Source organism: Phycodurus eques, chromosome 16 (assembly GCF_024500275.1).
Source record: "Phycodurus eques isolate BA_2022a chromosome 16, UOR_Pequ_1.1, whole genome shotgun sequence".
NCBI lineage: Eukaryota > Metazoa > Chordata > Actinopteri > Syngnathiformes > Syngnathidae > Phycodurus > Phycodurus eques.
The window spans coordinates 17,754,813-17,776,487 of record NC_084540.1 but is presented as its reverse complement, the minus strand read 5'-3'; the positions used below and the strand labels follow the sequence as shown (position 1 = coordinate 17,776,487).

Genomic DNA, 21,675 nt, shown 5'->3' with positions numbered 1-21,675 from the left:
AGTTCATTTATTTCAGTAGTTCTACTAGAAAAGTGAATCTCATATATGATACAGATTAATTTAACACCACAAAATACTTTTCAGGCCAATTCCTGCCTATTTCTAGATTCAAAAACATGTTGATTGTTTCTTATGTGACATTCTAAATTCTTAGGATGTCGAATTTTGGGTTTTGGCTTTAAGCAATAATCATTAAAATTATAGAAAACAAAATGGTGCAAATTTTCACTGTGTGTGTATTGAATCCATACAATATATAAGTTTCACTTTTTGATTTGCATTGCACTTTTGCAATACAGTTTTTCACAATATTCAAATTACTTGAGATGCACTTGTATATACAGTCGTCAGTTTAAAGCTGATTTCTACACCCCAGCCAAAAATAAATAAAAATTAAAAGTCTGTTGAAATTGTTACTATTATGGTCCATGCACAAAATACAGATACATGCACTTGTTGTGTAAATTATAGTTGCCCTGAGACAAAATGTAACTGTAGCAAAACTGGTTCCTAAATACAGTATTTGTAATACACCAAATATTTTTCTCTTGTTCTCCCTCTGGATGACCAACTTATATATCAACTACAACGTAAAATATTTTTAGAGTCAGCTATTTAGAAATGATTTTGTCGATGTCTTACATATAATTGTTAAAACATTTTGTTTAATCACGTGTTTTAAATAGCAGTAATTATTCTCTGAATTTGCGTCTCTCAACGGAGGCTAAAACCTTTTTTTTATCCATCTAGAGGAAGAGGAAAAAAAGTGACTACAGTATATGACTTAACAGAAGTTATATCATCAAGCTAATTGCTCTTTTTAGTAGGCCAAAGATAAATCGTCTCTTCTTTTTTTCATATTTTTTCCTTGTTTTCAGCTGTAATGGAGGGTGTTACTCGTATTATCAGAAAAGTACGTATCATCAATACTTTGCTTTATTTTAAATAAATAGCTAACTTTATCATGACCAATTAGCATCGTAGCTAATACAGCTACCATGCGCGCTTGCGCAAAAACGCCAACATAAGCACTGATTTGGTGTTGTGTCGTCTGTCGTGGCATGCACTTGCGTCTCTACTCACTGGTATTTATGAGGAACTGGTTGGACACTCCTGGATGGTCCACATCGTGGATGGCGGCCGCAAATAACGCAGCCAAAATCTCTAGATCAGTGAACACAGCCTGCCACGGGTCAGAGAAATAACACATTAGTAGCCTCTCCAGATGGGCCTATTGTGTGCTTTACAAATTGCGATCCATTGAGCCGTTAAGCATCTAGTGATATTTACATCTAGAGCCGGCGTAGACAGCAGTACGTGCGTGGACTGAGTGACATCTGCGGCGTGGAGGCTGTTGTGGTAGGCCACGTTGGCATGGTAATGGTCCTCCAGCGTCATCACGTAGGTGACAAACGTATCCACTGGGATCCTAAAGGTCTTCAGAAGATCTCGCTCCTGCAGCCCGGAAGCAGGCAGTGGTCACAATTGATTATCATTGTCATCCTGTATTGTTGATTGCACTTTACTGCAATAGTTTGTCTTGCCTGTTTTTGTTATTTGCAACAATTATTTGAAGTCACAGCCTTTGGCAAATGCTTAGGTAGTTAGCATTTGCTTGTCTGTTTGGACCACAATTTACTACTATATATGCAACATTAGGCTACATACGACATACTCTCTCTTACAGTGGGAGGTACTCTTTACTCAAACATACAGACTACACATTGGCTCACTGGTCAGTTGTTGTAATAAATGTATATTTTAGATGCAGAATTAGTCATCCATAACAAAAAATTATTGTTCCTGGTTCACGTCATGTACTAGCATGGACGCTTGTTGCTAGGCAGAGTTCATAGGGCACAATCATAACTGCAACTCAGTTGGAAAAATTGGGAAATGACAGCCACACACGATTACGCTCTTGGAACCATACACTTGGCGCTGACAGGAACAGGGGCATCGCCACACTCTGGTCACCATAAAAATTCAAACTATGAAGTGCTAGCTTTTATGGAGATGACAAATTTGACATTTGACTCCACACAAATTTCCATCTCCTCAGTTTTAGACAGAGTTCTGTCCCGACGGTGGCAACGTAATGCGAATTTGCACATAAGTCGGAGCATAGCATAGTCACCAACGCAGTAGTAAAGTCATAAATACAGTAATGTTTGTGTGAAAAACACTTCTGGGCCACAGTTAAAATAATCAAATGAAAAACGATAAGTACAGCAGTAACTGAGCGTGCCCTCTTGTGACCACGAAACTGCATATATCAGGACAGAGGAGTAGCTTGGGTTGCAACTAAGTAATGATATTAATCTCATACAGAGTGGGTTTTAACCAGTGGCAGGCTGTAAATTTGGTACCTGCGCCTTCAGGAGGGACTTACTCGACTTAATACTACCATTATGTGTCTACCACTACCATTGTGTCACGTATATCATCAGGAGTCATTCAGAATCAATATTTACTGTATCTAAAGACAAAATAAAAACATAAAACACACTAACCAGATAAACTGATAATTAAATGCATTAATGTGTGTAGATTGCTACAGACGTGTTTTGCTAGCTGAAGTTGTCTGCAAGAAGTTTGGCTCTGACCAACCAATCAGAGGAACGAAAAAGGCTGACATCATCAAGGGCCAGCACTCTGGCCCTGTGAAGACAAATTTGTAATCTGATTGGTTAAATAAATAGTCCCATTGCCAATATATTTGATTTGTAATCTGATTGGTTAAATAAATAGTCCCATTGCCAATATATTTGAATCATCAGCCAACACTACTTATTCTGAAGGCCCTGGGCAGATTCGATTTACATGGCAACACTAAGAGGCTGAAATCTGATTGGACAAAAAAAATCTACACACGGCACTGGCGCCCGTGCAGCCAAAATAAACGCTATGAAATGAAGAGCATACTGTTGTGGATATATTAATCCAATTTCATTGAACAAATATTAGAATTTAGGTTGTAAATGTAGGTCAGTGCTTCTGATAGTGTTTCGGGAGCACCAAAAGGCCCCGACAACTCACCACTGGTTTTAACTAACAAAGGGAAGGCTGACATGATACGACAAGCAACTAGGCACTATTGCATTGGCTTGCTCACCTGGAAGATGGCAAACATAATGCAGCTCAGGGGTCTGTTGTTCGAAAACTCTGCCACACGAAAGATATTAAGGCCCCACTTGTTCAGGTCATTCAGCTCCTGATGGCCCGGCACAGCACATAAAATCATACGCAATTATACAAAGAGACAGGAAAAGTCATGTGAACAATATCCAGAAAAGAGCTATAGAAATAAGGAAAGAAAACCACATCAGGGTTGTTCGTTTGTTCACTTCCACTCACTCTGGCTAACGCGTCCTCGTGTTCAGTCTTGACGCCGAAGCGAGGCAAGGTGGAGTTTGAAAGGCTGGAACTGTGTGTGAGCTTCTTCACGCCACTGATGTGACACATCGGCTTGTCCCGCTCCCTCAAGGTCGGCGACGGAATCTCCACCTCGTTCTGCTTATCTGCCGGAGCGAGTTCACTTGAGTTAGGTGGGCAGGTCGTTAGTTGCCAGCCGGGATGGGAGCTTCATTTTGGAGAGCTGTGTGTATGCCCGGGATCAAAGCGACTAGGCAAATGCCACAGTTTGTCACGATGTTCGGGCTTACCTAGGAAGGTAGTGGAGATGTATTCAGACACCTGGTTCCCTGAGCGACTCATCTCTGACAAATGGGACAACTCTCTGTTCAGCATCCTCTTGAACTAGAGAGGGGACAAACACAAACATTGTCCATTTGATTCCATGATAGACTCATTCTAGACTAGACACTAAAGCAGAAATCATATTAAGCATTACTATTATAATGGGAATTGTATTGTTTACTATACTTCATTATTATTCATTAAGTTTCCTTTCCTGGCTTTAATGTTAGTGTTGTTCCAGTCTCGAAGTTCACAAGGTTACATTCCCAGCTGTCTGCTTGTTACGCCGTCACATAGCTTTAACATACGGAGCCCCCTGGTGCCAAGGTATGAGAAAAATACAATTCATTGATAATCTGTTCCCTCAATTTAGTCATCTGTACCCTAGGTTTAGTAATCTGTACCCTGAGTTTAGTAAACTGTACCCTCAGTTTAGTAATACGTTCCCTCAATTTACTAATCTGTACCCTCAGTTGAGCAAAATTTCTGGGTCTCCGTATACGTATCTGTATCTGTCAAGTAAAGTACATTTGATTTGGATATTATATTCTTACTGTTGTGAATTCTGTGAATAAATTTTCATGTCGTGATATATCCGACATCCCATTTTTTCAACTGAAACTGAACTGTATACGGAGCCCCAGACATTTGCTAAACTGAGGGTACAGATTGGTAAATTGAGGGAACGGATTACTAAACTGAGGGTAGAGATGACTAAACTGAGGGTACGGTTTACTAAATTGAGGATACAGATTATCAATGAATTTTATTTTTCTAATACCTTGGCACCAGGGGGGCAATTGTCCTGTGGTTCAGCCTGAAGACCCACAAGACCAGATACCCAGGTGTCTGGTTGTTATGGCAACCCATAGGTTTACGAAGGATTGTTTTGACTCACATAAACCAAATTGTCTTGTGTTCCAGCCTTAGGTCCCAAAATACCAGATACTCAGGTGTCTGGCGTTCATTAGATTGTGCAGATGTACCTAATGAAGTGTCCCGTGAGTGTATATTAATGTTGTATTTGAATATTACAAACAACACAACCACCCTCCTTTAGAGTCAAATGTGTTGAATTCAGTTATTATCATGACCATCATTGCATCGTTATTCACAAAAAGGTGAGAAAATCAATTATGATTCATGACACTAATTCATGACTAATAATGATGTACTGATGTTCTGCAATATTAATACAACTTTTTTAAATAAATGTTTTTGCATTTTTCCTCAAAGATGTATACAATCCTTAAATCAAGCAAGTTTTTTTTTTTTTTTTTTAATAATTATTAGAAGGTAAACGCAGCATGTCTGAATGGTGAAGGCACAAGGCGATGTCCTACTGACCGATGCCTCACACATAATCTCTTAGGCAACCCGAGCGAGTAGTTGCCGTGGCAACTCCCTCCTCGCAGCCAGTCACTTGAGCTTGATGTGAAAGCGCTGGCTTGCTTGGGTGACAATTCAAAAAGGAGTAGGCAGGTGTCAATGACCTTTCCCAAGGTCAACTGACGACACCGTCCTCCCTTCTTTCCTTCTTTTCTTCCTGCCTCTCCCTCGCATCGCAAAACACCGCGGCTGCCTGTAAAGCACCCCCGCTGCCATTTTATTTACCATCACTCTCCGTTATCCGCGGGCTCGCAAATAGGTGCTCTGACAGGCTGTCGGGCGGGATGAAGGAGGCCACGCGTAGTGGTACTTTTAGCCCCCCGGACCGCCTCCCCTGTCGCTCTCCTTCGCGCCTTTTCCCTCTCGCCGACTCTGTAACGCTGAGTCATAGCCGCCGAGCGACACTTGCTTGGCGCCAGGACAAACAACACTTCCTCTGACACTGACTAATGAAGCAAATGCTGCACAGACATGACACGCGCACAAATGCAACATAAATACATGCAACGGCCATTGTGTCTCTCCTCTCATGAGACCACCGTACCAAATAGTTTTCTGGTGTGCGCATCTGACTGGAAACAGCAGCATTTAAATCAATCAACAGTCGAGTTTTAATTCCCTGTAGTTCAACGTGGTATTTTCTTGACAAGCCATACTGAGGCTCAGATTTGGGCCGAAAATGGAAATAGGCACCATGTCTGCAAAAACTGCGTTAAAATACAAGAAAACAAGGATTGAAATGTGGATTATTTCACTTAATTAAGTAAAATCATCTGCCAATAAAACAAGACAATTTGACTTGGCAGGAAGTCCTTAAAAATAAACATAACGCGCCTCAAAAACCTCCACCGATGCCTTAAAAGTAGTGTATTTACGCTCCCGAGGATGTAGAATTACTACCTACTAAACTTACTCATAACCAGTAATAAAACCTTGATAACACATTATAACACCTTAATAAGATTTCTAAGGGGGGGAAAAAAATGCGTGAAGCAAACTTCGTCATTGTCTAAATACCCCATATGTCAATTGGTCCAAAACAAACTGTCAACTAGAGTTGTTCTCCTTCAGAGCAAATTGGACCACAATCACACCCTTCATATGTTGTTTCAATTCTTCAGTGAGATTTGACTCATCCAGAAGCTCATTTGTTCGCCACCTCGCTCGGAAAGGTCAATTCTAGTACTGTAATATTACGCGTTAGGCTTCCAAAAGAAATGCTACCATTACATCCGTCCTCATCTAAGTTTAGTGCACGCAGTACGTCAGGCTCTGTAAGACCTTTGTTACAACTACAATTTACTATTTTACATCGTCTGCAGGCCCATTATCGTAAGCAGAAATTTCACGGCGGACAAAAAACAAGCATATTTTGCCTTGTTTTGAGATATTTAATGTTAGTTAAATTACAGTTTTTGCAGTGCGGATATCCCATATTATATATGACATAATAGATAGATATTCTGAAACGGCTGACTGTGTATATAAAGTAATGTTTGGGTAAACAAACATGTGCACAGCAGAACATGTAAACAAAGCGTCTTCCCTCCATGTAAATGCTTTCATGCTGCTGAGAGTCATGAATCCTAACAAGAGGAGTTGCTCATGCACTGCACACTTGGGACACTTGATGATTCCAGCAATCTAAGATGGCCACCGCCAGGCCTCGTTTGCCCTCCGCGAGCCCTACCTGGTCCCACCAGCCGATGAGCCAGGGCCTGGAGCAGGTTTCGCAGAACAGATCCACCAAGGGGGTCCTGCGCTGCGCCGTCGTCCCACCCCCCTCCAGGACCCCGCCGGCCGCCTCACCGAGGTCCAGCTCTGCCCCTGCCCTCCCCTGCAGGGGGCTGTAGCTGGAGGAGCGGGGCAGCCGGTAACCCCCCGGTACAGGCGAGGGACAGGGGGACGGCGTGGGGTCAATAGCCTCCACCACACCCATGCTGAGGGTGACGGGGGGCTTGGGCCGGTGGCACAGGCAGGTGGTCCGGTAGTGGAGCGGGGTGGGAGCACTGGAGGTGCCCCATTGGCATGAGGGCGTCGTCAGGGTGCGTGGGGAGAGGCCAGGGCACTCCAGAGTGAAGGCTGCCCCGAGAGGGGGTGAAGGAACGGGGGCAGGGGGCGAGGGAAGGGTACAGACTATCCTGGCCTACATGCAGCACCCCGAAGCGGCCCACCCGGTCAGTCCAGAGACGGCTCCAGGCCAGCCACAAATGTGAGCTAAAAACGTCACGGGGCCCAGGAGCCCCTGGATCTGGAAGGTGTGGAGACTACATCTCATCCTATTTGGTGATCAGGCTGACCCAAATGTAGAGCCACCGCAGGGTTGAGGGCGATGGGAGCGAAGAGAGAGAAGATGGAGTAAACAGAGAGGGACCGTCTGAAGGGCACAGAGACGAGCCTGGAGAGGAAGACGAGGCCAACGTGAGAGAGACGGGCAGGACGGGGATGCTCGACTAACAGAAAATGAGGGCAGTTAGATGACAGAAGTGGACGAGACGGGGAGATTGTGACAGCAGCACCGCAGGACGACCTGGGTATCAAACAATGGAGGCAAAGGGAGCAGCGACGACACTGGGCGGAAGGCAGGAGGGGAATCACAAGAGAGAACAGACATGACTGGAGAAAAGAAATATGGGAGAGTTCCTTGCAGCCGCGGTCTGGAAAAACAGGCTCTTTCTCCCTGCGTCGACCGCCCCTCCCCCACGGTACGGATCCGAGAGGGCCAGCCCGGTTCTCGTAGCGGCGGATCAGCCCCGTCCGTCCCCGGCTGAGCCCAGCGCCCTGCTCCGTGTCACCCCGAGCCCAAAGGATGCCAGAGACCGATCCGGGCCGCCTTAGGCAGCCGGTCCTCCTCCTCTTGCGATGCTGTCCCCACTCGCGCCGCTTTCTCCCCAGGATACCGTAGACGGCTCTCGGAAGCTAATCAGGCGGTGTGGCTGCACGCGCATGCACGTGCGTGCCTGCGCCCGCTGGCTTCTGATGGCGGCCCCAGTGCGCATGCGCGGCGAGACGGCGTGTCCGTCTGTCGAGAATGTGTGCGTGTGTGTGTGTGTGTGTGTGTGTGTGTGTGTGTGTGTGTGTGTGTGTGTGCGTGTGCGTGTGTGTGTGTGTGTGAAAGCGATAGACTGAGTGGGAACACTGTAGTCATGCGTCTCCATGTTGGATCTTTGTAGATTGGTTGCAGCACAAAGTATCTGTTTAACCCCGCCCCCGAGAGATTCTCACACTAAATGCATACAAAAAGGCGCCAGACTGAATCCTCATTGTTCCCATCTGGAGCTCAGCATGTTAAAAATATAAACAAAAGAGGGGACTATATGTGGAAAAGAACAAATTGTGCCTGTTGCTTTAAGACAGAACACTACTACGAGAGCGTCGCCTGCGATGTCATTGGATCGTGCCCGGGACCACATGGCTTGCGGTCAGAATGGCGAGCCAATGACGAAACGGCAGAGGCAGAGCCTGCTGCTGTTCGATAGCAACCAAGGTTAGAGTGGAGACATCAGCATCAGGACCACTCCCCCCCTCCCCTCACTAGGCCTCTCTCGTTGCCCCATGTGTGCATGCTCAAGACGCTGCGTACACACACTGCAACGAGGACGTAGTGAAGAACAACACGCACGCACTGTGCCACACATTTGTGCTGTCCTTCTAACCTCTTATGTATTTATTTACATTCCAAAATAAATAAATACAACTTCAAACAGGTAACGTTTAGTGCTATAGTCTATTACGAATAAGTCCTGCTTCCAACATAACAGCTGTGGCTAACTTGTTTACAGTGCTAATGCTAGCTTCGTATTGCTCGCGCTGCTATTTTGTTGAAACCAGATATGCGTTCTCTGTGACTATTTATGACAACAATGCAATTTCATAATTGAATGATATTATGAATGGCCACGCTTTTGCATGTCAGTAAGGGGCTTTGGTCAGAAACTCGAGGGGGGGGGGGGGGGTGGATTACTGAAATTAGGCTACATTAAAACTCGTTCATTTGGAACCTGTAGACCAAGGACCCCTGTAAGTGTACATCAATAACAAAAGAATGTACACTGGAACATCAGCTGTTTTGAGTCCTAATGTGAACAGATTCCCCTCCAAAGCATATACAGCGGTAGACTTCTTTTTACACTTGCAGGAGTTAAGAACTCTCAGCCTTAACTGTACATGTCACGTCAAGTTAAGGGTAACCACGCTAGTCATTGTGTATAAATTCTACAATTAGCAGTGGTGAATTGTTTTTGCACTCGTAAGGAGTGTTAAACAATTAGTTGTAACATTTCCTGTGAAGTCAATAAAGCTTCAAACAAAACTTCCAATTTCTTATGGATGATTGATAGATGTTTGAAAAGGCTCCAAGGGGCCAATTGGACCATGTCTAATGTGTTGTCAGTCAATAAGAGTGTACGTGTCGTGTCATGTTGGTGTGCAGCGGGCGGACGTGTACCTTGTTGGAGGCCATCTCGCTGACCGAGCGGTGGGTCTGAATGGTCTCCAGCTGGTCCAGACACCAGTCCAGCTCTTCCAGAGTCTCCCGCGCGATCTGCTGGTATGTCTCCTCTGGGCAGGGACACGCGCGCACACAAGCAGCAATTTAAACAAATATACCATAATAAATTATAATATATTGGAAAAGCTCATTGCCACCATGCCGCCATAATTCATGCCAAAAAAAAAGCTCCAACCAAGTATTGACTGCATATAAAAGATCGTACTGCTCAGAAGGCCAATTGTTACCTAATTTCTACATGGAAAATCTTTTTGATTGTTTTCTTATCCTATAGACTACTCCAACTTCTGGAGATGCTTCATTTTTTTTTTGTTAGACGTAAACCATATTTATCCAAATTATAAAAACAAAATCCAAATGATAATAAAATGTAATCACAATGTATGAATCTACTGAATAGATGCAGTTTTCCATGACACAAAAAACAACTGTAATGTCGGGGACACTTCATTGGCACAATCTAACTTCGTTGAGGTGTGCCTAATATTTTATAGTGAAAAACATCGGATCAATTAGTAATAATATAAATCTGAAAGATTATTATTACTGTATTTATTTTTATTTTGTATAATTTTTGTAACTCGTAATTGTACTGTATTTTATTTATTTATTATTTTTAAATTATGATTAATTTCATTTTCTACCATTTTAGTTTTACTCATTTATTTATTTGTATTTATCTTTTTTGATTCTTTCTTTCTTTCTTTTTTTTTTTGGTATTGTTTTGTCATATCCTTTCTGCAAGTGATGCTGCATATTTGATCCAACGAGCTTACCAGAGAGGGTAGCTTGGGGAACAGCGGGCGGACTTGTGACGGGCGACCTCCTGTGGACAAATATTTCGTTACGCCCAGAGCAGAACCGCACGCTGCTGCCCTCTGTCGATCCTTGACACACATTTCACCACGAGGCCAACAAACGCTTTTGACACACACACACACGAGTTATAATTATATTTGTATGTATGTATATGTATGGAATTCAACCGTACGAGATGAGCGCATGCCTTTAAATGTTGGATGCTGAATAGTGGTTAAAGCTTTAATGTGCGCTCTCCCATCCCAAAATACATACAAATTCTCTTGTTATAATTGAAATATTCAAAACAGTCAAAGTGTCAACAGTGCTGTTTGCTTCAAATAGCCTTCATAATTAAGCTGCGAGGTGGGAGGAATTTTCAGGAAACAGCGGCATAATTATAGAACGCTGGTCGTTCTTCTGCATTGCTTTATATATCATATTGATGCAGAGGCTGAAAGCCTGCCAACAACAATCAGCTTGTGTCCGCCACATCACAAAAAGAGCATCGTTTTTAGCGTTATTGATCAGCTCGTTACACTAGATGTCGGTAAAATGAATGTGCGCCTGCCACTAAGGTGGTGGAGAGCCAAATAAAGATGGATACATACGTAGTGATAATCGGGCCGATTTTGAGCTGGATTCTGCCCTTCCAAACAAAGTGTGGGGTGTATTAAGAGTGACATTTCCTCCCTGATCTGATTGGAAAACGGTCAGGCAATGTTAAATGTTAAACTTGTTCAATAATTATGATGGAAAATCCTTATGTGTGTCACTGGTTGACACTGACTTTGACCGAACCATCGAGTCTTTGATAGTGACAAATGATGACTGGACATACAAGGCTACAAACACAGCTAATCGGGTCGAATTTGAGCATTTTTTGCCCATTTCGATCCAAATCAGCCAAGGTCTGGTTCTCAGATGTGTCTGAAAGATTATCCGAAGCAATTACCCTGTTAGCGTGGGGTTTGTTTGTTCATTTTTTTTCCTCATGATCTGCTTGGAAAACCGTGACGATCGACAATCAGAAGCGTTAAACCTGTTCAATATTTCCGATCTCAAAACCTTATGTGTGTGGTCAAAATCGAGTTTGGCTGAGCTACGGACTCCGTGATTGGGACGTGAAATGGAACGATAGCCAGTTAAGTGGGGTACAAACATATTAATAATCGGGTCGAATTTGAGCATTTTTCAAAGGCCCGATTGTCCTGAGACAAGTTTCCTATGGTGTTATTGTGTGAGATTATTGCTCGTCATTTGTGGAGTCTTTCACATTTAAAAAATTGGTTAAGATGTTGAAAATCGGTATGTTTGTACCCAGCTTAACTGGAATATAATGTTCCCAAAATGATGATGAAAAAGAATACGCACAAGTCCGAGGCAACATGATACTGACTTGTTAGTGGGTGTGGTGACATTGGCGAGGATGGTGAAGTTGCTTCTTACAGATCGTAGGCTGGCCAACACCTGAGGGTGGGGAGGCAGGGGAGGCAGGGGGGGTAAAGGATAAGGGGGACCACCACAATTAGGTACAACTCACTGAAATTAATTGGCATGTTATTGACCAAGGGGCAACGTACCTGAGCGAAAGGGGTGACGATCATGTCTTCGGCATGCCTGTGGGTGAAAAGGCTTTAGCGTCTAAGGCAGGGATCTTCAAGTGTTCTTCACCAAACTATTCAAAATGCTGGAGGTCAACCTATGCTCAGCAGTTTAACATATTTTAAGGGGAAAAAAAGTCTAAATTTTACCTTAGTGTTCTTGATGACAATTTAGCAGAAAAGTAGTATCAGTGTGATTTTTTTTTTTAAACAATGTATATCTCATAACATTTAACTTTAGTTCCATTTCTAAAACTAAATAGTGTGACACATTTTCATAAAACTATGTGTTATTTGTTTAACAATTTAAAAAACATTTTTAAAAATTAAATACCTTTTGACAAACAAAAAAAATAGTGTGCTATCATTCAACGTTCTACCTTTTTGTCATCACCTTTCGATGTAGGCTGGGTATAATTTTATTATAAGAATATAAGGCAAGCCAATAAAAAATGTGCAGCTGGCCGCAACCAAGGGGCATGCATTGATTACTAGGGAGGCCTTTATATTGTAAAACTGCATTTTTTTCTCTACTATTATTCATAGATTTTATGTCACAATATGATATAGTCAAACAAATATACTGTAGGATAGCTGTCATTCCTATTTTCCCCTTTTGTTCTTGTAGTTTTTCTTCCTCCGGTTTAAACTTCAGCTTTACAGGTACCACGTCACGGGGCGATCCACGGTGGCATCAGTCATGATAAAGGTGATTACAGCCACCTAGTGGAATATTTGAGGTGGCGCTAGTGGACGACGTGAGCTTTATCGGGGCGTAGAGTCTCCCACTGATAAATTTCAGAAACTTATTTTTCAATAATTAATTGAAGTCAAGTTTAATTTTATAGCCCTTAATCATGAAAAAGTCTCAAAGGGCTTCACAGGCCCACAATTGGCAATGATTGACGACATTTCCTCATGTCAACGCGCCAAGAAATATTGCCCTCAATTCTTGTCTTTCTTTGGAGGTGACTGGTACAAAGTTGGAGCAGGTCGATGTCTGCGTGCTTACCCCTCGCTGTTGATGGAGGAGTTGCGTGACATGGTTTTGGGGGATGTGTCGTAATCGGACTCGGAGCGGTACAGGAAGGACTCCCTGCGCTGGCTCTGCGGGAAAGAAGGGTGCAGCACCAACCCAGGACTCGCCTGCGAATCCATGGGACTGCGTCCCGGCGAGGGCCCATTCTCCGAATCGAAGCTGAGGTGGGGGTGACGGGGACGACATGGCAGGAGGATGCAGATGTTAATATGTGCATTTTATACATTCAAACGAGAGCCCGTCTGATAGTGTCACCAAGATGTAACACGATAAAGCATCGCAGTCGGTCCTTATTTAAATCTGTGTGAAGAAAACGACTGTGACAGGCGCAGCGTGCAGCTGTTGGATGGCACGTCGCCACAAGCCTGCTGGAAATGACGCTTTACTGACACATTATATTCTCAAGCAAAATTAGATGATCGTGCTTCATCGTTCCAAAGACTTCTGTTTATGCTTCCCAAAACACTTCCTTACTGTGGGTAGGCTACACCTTCACAATCAAAACTGGAGCTCAAAAATGATTATCTTTTACAAAGATAATCCGGAAGTATTATCATTTGTACACCCGATACCCTTTAGATATCTGAATTACGACATCAAGATCCACTTATTATTCATCGCCTTTCCTTGTGGTGACTGCTGTTAATAAAGAGGAGTTCAATTCGTGAGATGAATCTATTTAACAAACCTCTCACATCAACAGCGTCAAGGGGCATGACTAGATATGCCAATTTAGTTTTTTTGAATTGACCTCTGGGGCATGATTGCAATGAATACGAGCCATAAAATCTGCCGAGCGAACCTGGGACATCCATGAAGTGCGGAGAAGGGGCTAATGTTGACAAAAAGAAAGAACAAAACAAAACAACAAAAACTATGCTATGGAAACCACAAGAAAAAACTAATCTGCCTGCAAAAGTAGTGGAAAAAACTTGCGGATGAATATCCTCCTGAGGATGGAATGACCTAAGGTCTAAGGTAAGCGACAAGTGGCCAGGCAAATCATTAACAGTGCTGTTTATCTTCAAGTAAATGTGGTTTGTTGCTTGTGTGATTAATGACACACGCTACTCACAAAAAGTTAAAAGCAAATTCGGCTTTCAGGTGAAATTTCATTATGAACCTAAAGTGCACTAGAAACATTTCGATGTGAATTTAAATTGACCTTCTCTACACTTTTGAATGCAGCTGTTGAATGTTTCAGTACTTTTTGCACCACGTTTCCTGGTCTGTTTAGAATTAGTATTTAAACAGTTCTCTTCATCATGCGATTCACATTTTGACATCATGAGACCAAGACGGCATCTGCAGTATCTAGTGATCAACAGTATCTCACCACTGCGACGCTTCAAACAGGATGTTCTCAGAGGGAAGTGGACCCTTCGATTGTCCTCAGCAGGTCAAACCGGTACCGATACGTCCGTGTCACCTTTAAAGTGACATTTTGCAGACGGAAACACACTTTTTCCGCATTGAACTCATTCGCAGTTGTTCGTGTTGTGAAACTGTGCTGCAGGTAATTCCATACATCTGTGCTAGTTTGTAGTTTCTACAATGTTATTTTTCACCTGTTTGGTCATATAATTGACGGTGGCTTGCAGTTCGATGCATCTGCCATTCATGTTTGCATCAGCAGTCATGTGGCAGCTGCGTGGGTTGTGTTCAAGTGACACCTTGTAAACCACGGTGAATATGTTCTTTATTTATTGTTAGGGGAGTGGACGATCACACAGTTGTAGTAATTAATTTGTTTGTTAGAAGCGACAGAAGTGTTGAGCTGCACTTCTCCACGTTCAGTTGTGGTCTGTCACCTATGTTCTCCCTTTACATACATACATCGCCCCGTAGTGTTCAAACTGAGACACCACATAATTGAAATACCTTGTGTTACAGGCTGCATTCAAAGGACATGCAGTTGGAAGTTATTACTCTAAAAAGTCTTATATTTGAGTGAAACATATGCTTTGTTGAAGACAGGTTTGTGTTCTGTGTTCTTTAACATTATTAACGTTATTCAAAGAAAACATTTTCATCACAATTGTAAGGTGTAATGGCATTATCAAGTATCTGTACTGAAATGTAAGTACTGTAAAAAGTGGCATCAGCGCATCCCTTCAAACTATAAATACTGAGAGACTGGATGAGTCACAGAAAGGCACAGAGGTGGATGTCCTTGGAATAAAAAAAAATAAAAAAATGCTGTTAATTTGGTTTCAGCTTCTAAAGAACACAGTTGTGCAAAACGTACTGGAACACTAAACATTTGGACGTTTGAAAGTTTGGAGAAGGTCAATGAAAATACCCCTTTATATGTGACAGTACATTTTAGGCTGAAATTTAACCCTGAATTTCCTAATTTGCTGTGAATAGTGTATAAGCCATTGGAAGTTAGAGATTTAAAGAGCATAGTAAAACTCCACACGTTGTTGAACCACGAAAGGCACTCTCCAGATGCAGAAGCATACCTGCAGTAACACTGACACGAGCGTCTGCGCTCCTGGATGCTGCGGTTCAGTTTCAGACGGCGGAACAACGTTGAGCCTCCTGGTCCACGAGAATGCTCGCCCGGTGACACCGGCGAGGCGAGCGAGGCGGCCGGAGGAGGCCCCTCCGGCCCGTCCCATAAAGTCAGCTGTCGCGTCAGTCTCCTTTGAGTCATCGCCGCCTGAAGCTCCACTTCAAAATGCTCGTCTTGTCCCGTACGAGTGCTCCAAACTACTTGGCCTCGACTTCAACGCCACCGGATCAAATAACAAGGCCCGGATCGCTCGCCCGCATGCCAGCCGTGTCAAAGTGCATCGATATGCATATCCTGCGCTTGGATCCTCAGGCTGTGAATGCTTCAAATCCTTCCCTCCCCGCCTCACTTTGTTCTCAGGATTTATGCAGGTCTCCTTAATCCGTGCATACGTCGGGGTCGTTTCAGGTCTGCCGATTAAAAGGAGACAAGGCAACCCCTCTCCTGATATTTCACCACCTCAGCTCCACTCCCACCGGAGAGAACACAGCCCTTCCTTGATTTCTCTAAGACGAGCCTCTTATTTTTCCAAATTAATCAACTTCACGCCCTTCAAATTAATATATCTCTGACTGAGTTTGTCTCCCCTCCCTCACTCTTCACCTCCTTTCGGCTGGGCCCCTCGAGCATGTGCTCTCAATGTCCTTATCTCACGGCTCACAGTTGCTCTGCAGCAACAGGAAAGCTGATCAGTAACAGACCACAGGCAAGACAACAACACTCACTGTCTGTATGTTGGTGTGTGCGTGTGTGTGTGTGTGTGTGTGCGCAATGAGGATTTGCAAGATAGAGAACCACCCAGAAAGAGCGAAAAAAGAGAACATTTTGAAGGCAATGTGGTTGACTCAAAGCCCCCACCCCCCTTGGCTGTGCCAATGTTTACACGTTCCACTAAAGGGTGTGCATGATGGTGGAGAGGAGGATGGGGGGTGGGGGGTTATTGCACCCAAAACATTTTGGTGTTTTGACACCAACATCCTTGCTAGGAAACAACAATTTGCGTGGCCTTTAGATGGGAACAGACACAACGCTGACTTAATCATCATCTCCACCAGTGACAATTAGACCATGAAATAGCTTTTTCTACCAAGGTGCAAGCGGGTCAAGCACAACTAATTTGGCGATGACATCGGAGATAGGAATATTCCACAGCCTCGGGGTTTAATGGTTTGTGGACTTTTTTTTTTTTTCATACTTACATGGCGGCATGTTGAAACAAAGCATTATTTTTTCATGTTTTACCAAAAGAGTGTTGTGCTGCTGGCGGAACAAGCTGAGGTGTTATTTGTTACGTCAATAACAGGAGCACGTTTCGATTGTTATTAACAAACATTGTGTTCACGCCGCACCCGTATGGCATTTGGACACAGTGCTGGTACAGTTCATTGCTTCATTGGAAAAAGAGAAGGAAGCATTTGTAGAGGAAGCTGTTTGTGGAACATCTTAAGCCATTTTTTTTTAAAGAGCCCACACATGATGAGGGAAAAAAAAAATGGGTGTTCTTACTGCTTTTATATTGTGTGGTTTACGCAAGATGACTAACAAACCCCACAACAATCGAGGATGTCTGTCGTAGTACCAAAACAGGCTCAGGCAAGGTGCCACAAGGCACCCAGATTGCTATAATATACACAGAGGAACAAGTAGAAGTAAAAGAACATAAGGATTTGCAATATATAAATATTGGACAGGTCAAAAATTTACAATTGTTGGCCCAGACCGTTTTTCCCAGGAGATTGGGGAAGGAAAATCACTCTCAACCCTGAGGCATCCGAGCATTGGACCTTTGCTGACTTGGATCTCAAGTGAGGAAAAACGTTCAAATTTTCCCAATTATCGATATGTGTGTACCCCGCTTAATCGGCTGCCGCGGAGTCTGTGTTTCGGCCCAACACGGTGTTGACGACGTGAAAATTTGCATTTGGCAATATTGAACTGGTTTAACATTTATAAGTGTCAGCACCAACTGTTTTATGACCTGATTGGGGAGGTAAAAAAAAAACAAAAAAAAAACAACAACTTAAGAAATCCCCCAGTAAAGGATAATCTTTTCGAGACATCTGATAATCGGGCCGTGGCTGACTTTGATCGGAAGTGGGGAATTGGACTCCAATTTGGCGGGATTGTTTGTAAATGTTCAAATGCAGCTCGATTATCAGTATGTGTGTACCCCACTTAGGGCAGAGCTCGCTTATGAAAAGTCCTCACGATAAAAAAGACAAAAACAAAAAAAGACAACTTCAAGGGGGAAAACCTCAGGAATCATCACGCTCATGACAGTTGCCATTGTGATCTGCAGAGAGCTGACAATTATTCCATCGTGTGTCATATCGTGAGCCCGGGCTGCATAATAGCTGGTGAAAGCTGGCTAAGTGACTCATACCCACGGAGGGAGGACAAAAAAATACAAATTAAAATTTAAAAAAAACCCTGTTCCACTCTTTGTATTTGGTGTGTTTTTATGTTTTCACTCACACTGCAGCAGGCACGTACGCTCGCACGGGACGCAAGGTGGCGATAAGCTGCGGGCGTGGGCAGCTGGTTTAGCGAGCGAGGAGCGTGTCAAGCACCGAAACGATGATCAGAGACCTTCAGCGGGACGTCGATTTGTGCCGGCTGAGCGGCTCCTTCTTTGTGGGAGATAGCAAAGTCTCGGCCCTGGGATGCAGAGGAGCACATTAACTCTCACAGCTGGACAACGCCTGAGGTAATGGATGTAGTAAAAACCCACATTCGGGATGGAAGGATGCGATCGCCAATGTGGAACTTGTAAAAGCAGTATCTGTACTCCAGGAGTTCAACGAAGGGAACTCGAGACTTCAGCAAATGTCGTGAGACTTCGGCAGGGGTGTCAAACTAATTTTTTTCAAGGGCCACATCGTAGTTGTGAAACCATATACTATTGCATGCACACAACAAATGATGATGGATGACTAGATTTGAAATTCAAAAACTGCTTGCAATATCTCAGCGTTATACAAAGGGATTTGCTTTAGGAAGCCACATAAAATGAGAACCCGGCTGGAATGGGCTGTCGCGGAAAGATGACAGCTGGCGACTTACGCCCGCTTATTGAGCGATTGAGCACTGCACATCTACCGACGCGCTGCAACGAGAAAACTGTCACCTTGTATCGGGTTTTGAGGCTCCGCATACTGTATATTGTACTGTGTTGCTTTTATTGAACCACAAAAACATGGAGTGATTGTCAAGCAAGAAGCGGGTTGCAACAAAGAGAGAAAGTGGGTGAGAATAAAGGAGAGCGTGCCTTTTTTTAATAAAGGGATGGAAATTTAAAAATGTGTTTTTATCCAATTCGCCGATTAATTGAAAAAAAATTAACAGATTAATCCATTATTTTGATGATGTGAATAGAAATGAAAATATCTGTTTGTGAGCCAAACCAAATGTATCGACATATTTCCTGCGTGTAAATCTGAACTCTCTTTTGTTCATAGGTATCAGCGCCGTTTGGTTATTAAATTAGCGTCCTCTTTCAGGGAGTCCTTGTGTGCTAAATGCAGTAAGCTGGGAAAATCATGCTGTTCTGCTGCGGTATTTCATTTCTTTTTTTTCCCTCTCTCTCACTCTCTGCACAGATTCATGCCACAAAGAGGAGGGGGGTGGATTAGGTGTCATTAATGCCACAGCCTTCAAAGGGCTATGGAGCACTGAGTCAACGCAGCGATTAGTTTGATTAAACCTCAACGAGAAGAGGGGAAGGGAGGATTTACATACATTTCCCCCCTGCGCTGACCTCTGCCCGGTCTCCACGGCCTCCCCGCAGTTTTTTCTTGTCATAGATTATTCATTAGGATTCATGATGAGGAAGAAAGGCCCCGCCACATCAGCGTTTTCCCAAAGGTCTTGCATGGTGTCAGCTCCGGCTTCCCCGCTATACGCAGCCATTAATCAGACCTCTTAGTGAAGGCGCACTTACACAACAAGGCTGCCTTTCACTGAAAATGGCCAAAATGGTGTCCGTTTTGCATTGTCCTTTCATGTGATTACCTAAAAAGATTTGAAGTCACAAAGACAACCACACAGCTGGAAACGCTCAGAATGATCATCAACAAATACTTGTTACACACATACCGATAATCGGGACAATTTTAAAGCCTGATTCCCGACTTACGAACAAAATTAACAAAGGCTGATTATGGGATGTCGATAAAAGAATTTCCTTCGCTATTATGCTGGAGTGTGGGGTGTGTTAAGAGTGATTTTTCCTAACTAATCTGGATGGAAATCGGTTGGAGCTGACAATCGTAAATGTTAAACCTATTCAATATTTCCAATCGCAAATTCTTATGCGTGTCTTCAACACAGAGTTGGGCCAAATCACAGACAATGTGATCGTGACAGAGGGACAGATGATTAAGCGGGGTACACACATACCAATAATTGGGCAAAATTTCAAAGTCAGCAAGGGCCCGATTTTCGGACGTGTCTGAAAGATTATCCTGAGCGATTATCCTTGGGTGTGCTAAGAGGGATTTTAACACCCCGATCTGGTCAGAAAACGGTTGCAGCTGACTATAGTAAACGTCAATCAGGAAGGGACTTGAAGATGGCCGGACTAAAATCGAGGAGCATCAGGTTGCGTTCCGTGTTTGTATCACGTGTTGGACAAGTCATTCAACACAAGCAAAATTGACAAGGAGAAGACTTTGCAACTGCAGTGCAGTTACCAGATAAGCTAACAGTGAGGCTGGTTTATTTTTCTTTGTACATTCAGTTGGTCTGGATGCTTCATAATTCTTGATGGAAATATCGCTAGTGCACTTATTGGTCATGGACAGCACATGATATTTTTCCCTATTTGGGTTTGTTGTTTTTTGGGTGAAGTTTGTTGTAAGTTTTTACGGACAGATGCTCATCTTCACTCCAACCCTCCCTATTTATCTGATCTTGGGACCGGTGCAACTGGCTGTTGACCAGTCCAGGGGCACAGCTGGGATAGGCTCCAGTCCAGAAGAGCTATAGAAAATGGATGGATGAAAATTATAAACCCATACAGTACATAGGGTCACATCGCCAACTAGTGCCCTGGCATGAATACTACAGCAGTTGTTTTTACAGGCATACGGGTAGTGTTTTTTTACAATGCTGGTATCCATTCTGAAAAAAATTCTCTAATTAATTTGGTCCTTCTCATATAAACCTTCCCTTAAGCTACTTAAAAAAAAAACATTCACCATCAATATCCCCCCATCCCCTGCACCCACACACACTATTTTTCTCCATTCTCTTCAAATCAACAAGTTAATGATTAACCTGCCGCAGTACCTCACCCTCGCTCCCCCCTCAGCGCACAGTTTTGCCCTCAGAGGAGAATGACAGTTATTTCCTGCCCCCGCTTCATCTTCTACCGAGCAAGCACAGATGCTTATTTTCAGGCGCAAGTGCCAATACCCCTTACATCCCTCCTCCTACCCGTGAGCCGTGCCTCACCCAGGCATTTAGCACCTGGCTGATTGCTAGAAGTGTGGGGGAGTGCAGTGAAGAGGGAGTAAAGAGATTGCAAAATGGGAGGGGGGAACAAATAAGAGCAATGCTGCTATTGGCTTGACCATAATGTATAATCACAGCGGCTGAATCATCCTGCGAGGGAGCCATTGAGCATGTGAGGCGCTTTAAGTCTGCAGCAATTCCTCAGGCCTGGGCACGCTTTCGGGGGAACGTGCTCGTAACTGACGCATCTCCAATGACACATCCATGTCCGCTTGCCTCAGCTTGCCCTTTGTGTGCTTTTCAGGCAATCACAAGAGGACAAGGAATGACAGAGGCACGCTCCCGCCTGCTTCCATTTTAACGTTGGCATTTACAGTACAATGCACAAGAAGCGGAAGCTCCGAAGGGGAGGGCAGTGCTGCGGATGTCACACAGGGTGGGGCAAGGCCAGGGCATCTGGCCACTTTAGCTCCAAGTGAGCTGGGATGAGGATGAAGGAATCGACAAGGCCAAAGATTGGCCAGCAGGGCATCAGCGGGGCATCAGCACTTGGCAAGCAGACTTAGGAAGACTGCCAGTGTGACAGTGATGTGCAGTAGTGTAGGGTTGGTTGGTAGACATGTTGAGACAAACCAGTTCATTTGTGTCAGGAAAAGCATCAGTA

General features: G+C 43.7%; 1 protein-coding gene across 3 annotated transcripts in view; it reads right to left on the bottom strand.

Annotated features, from left to right (window-relative positions):
- Positions 1 to 21,675, bottom strand: part of pde4a (phosphodiesterase 4A, cAMP-specific) — a 55,541-nt gene that overhangs the window by 8,505 nt on the left and 25,361 nt on the right. Inside the window, exons 1-11 of one of the 3 annotated variants that reach the window (XM_061701370.1) lie at positions 15,505 to 16,299; positions 13,013 to 13,198; positions 11,980 to 12,016; positions 11,796 to 11,866; positions 10,375 to 10,424; positions 9,536 to 9,648; positions 3,666 to 3,759; positions 3,358 to 3,521; positions 3,116 to 3,214; positions 1,291 to 1,455; positions 1,084 to 1,183 (exon numbers count right to left, since the gene is read on the bottom strand). In XM_061701370.1, coding sequence (XP_061557354.1) covers positions 1,084 to 1,183; positions 1,291 to 1,455; positions 3,116 to 3,214; positions 3,358 to 3,521; positions 3,666 to 3,759; positions 9,536 to 9,648; positions 10,375 to 10,424; positions 11,796 to 11,866; positions 11,980 to 12,016; positions 13,013 to 13,198; positions 15,505 to 15,698 — 1,273 coding nt within the window. In that variant the 5' untranslated portion in view covers positions 15,699 to 16,299. Of the gene's footprint in view, positions 1 to 1,083; positions 1,184 to 1,290; positions 1,456 to 3,115; positions 3,215 to 3,357; positions 3,522 to 3,665; positions 3,760 to 6,778; positions 8,008 to 9,535; positions 9,649 to 10,374; positions 10,425 to 11,795; positions 11,867 to 11,979; positions 12,017 to 13,012; positions 13,199 to 15,504; positions 16,300 to 21,675 lie in introns of those variants that run through there. The other 2 variants (XM_061701369.1, XM_061701371.1) reach the window with 2 other exon arrangements.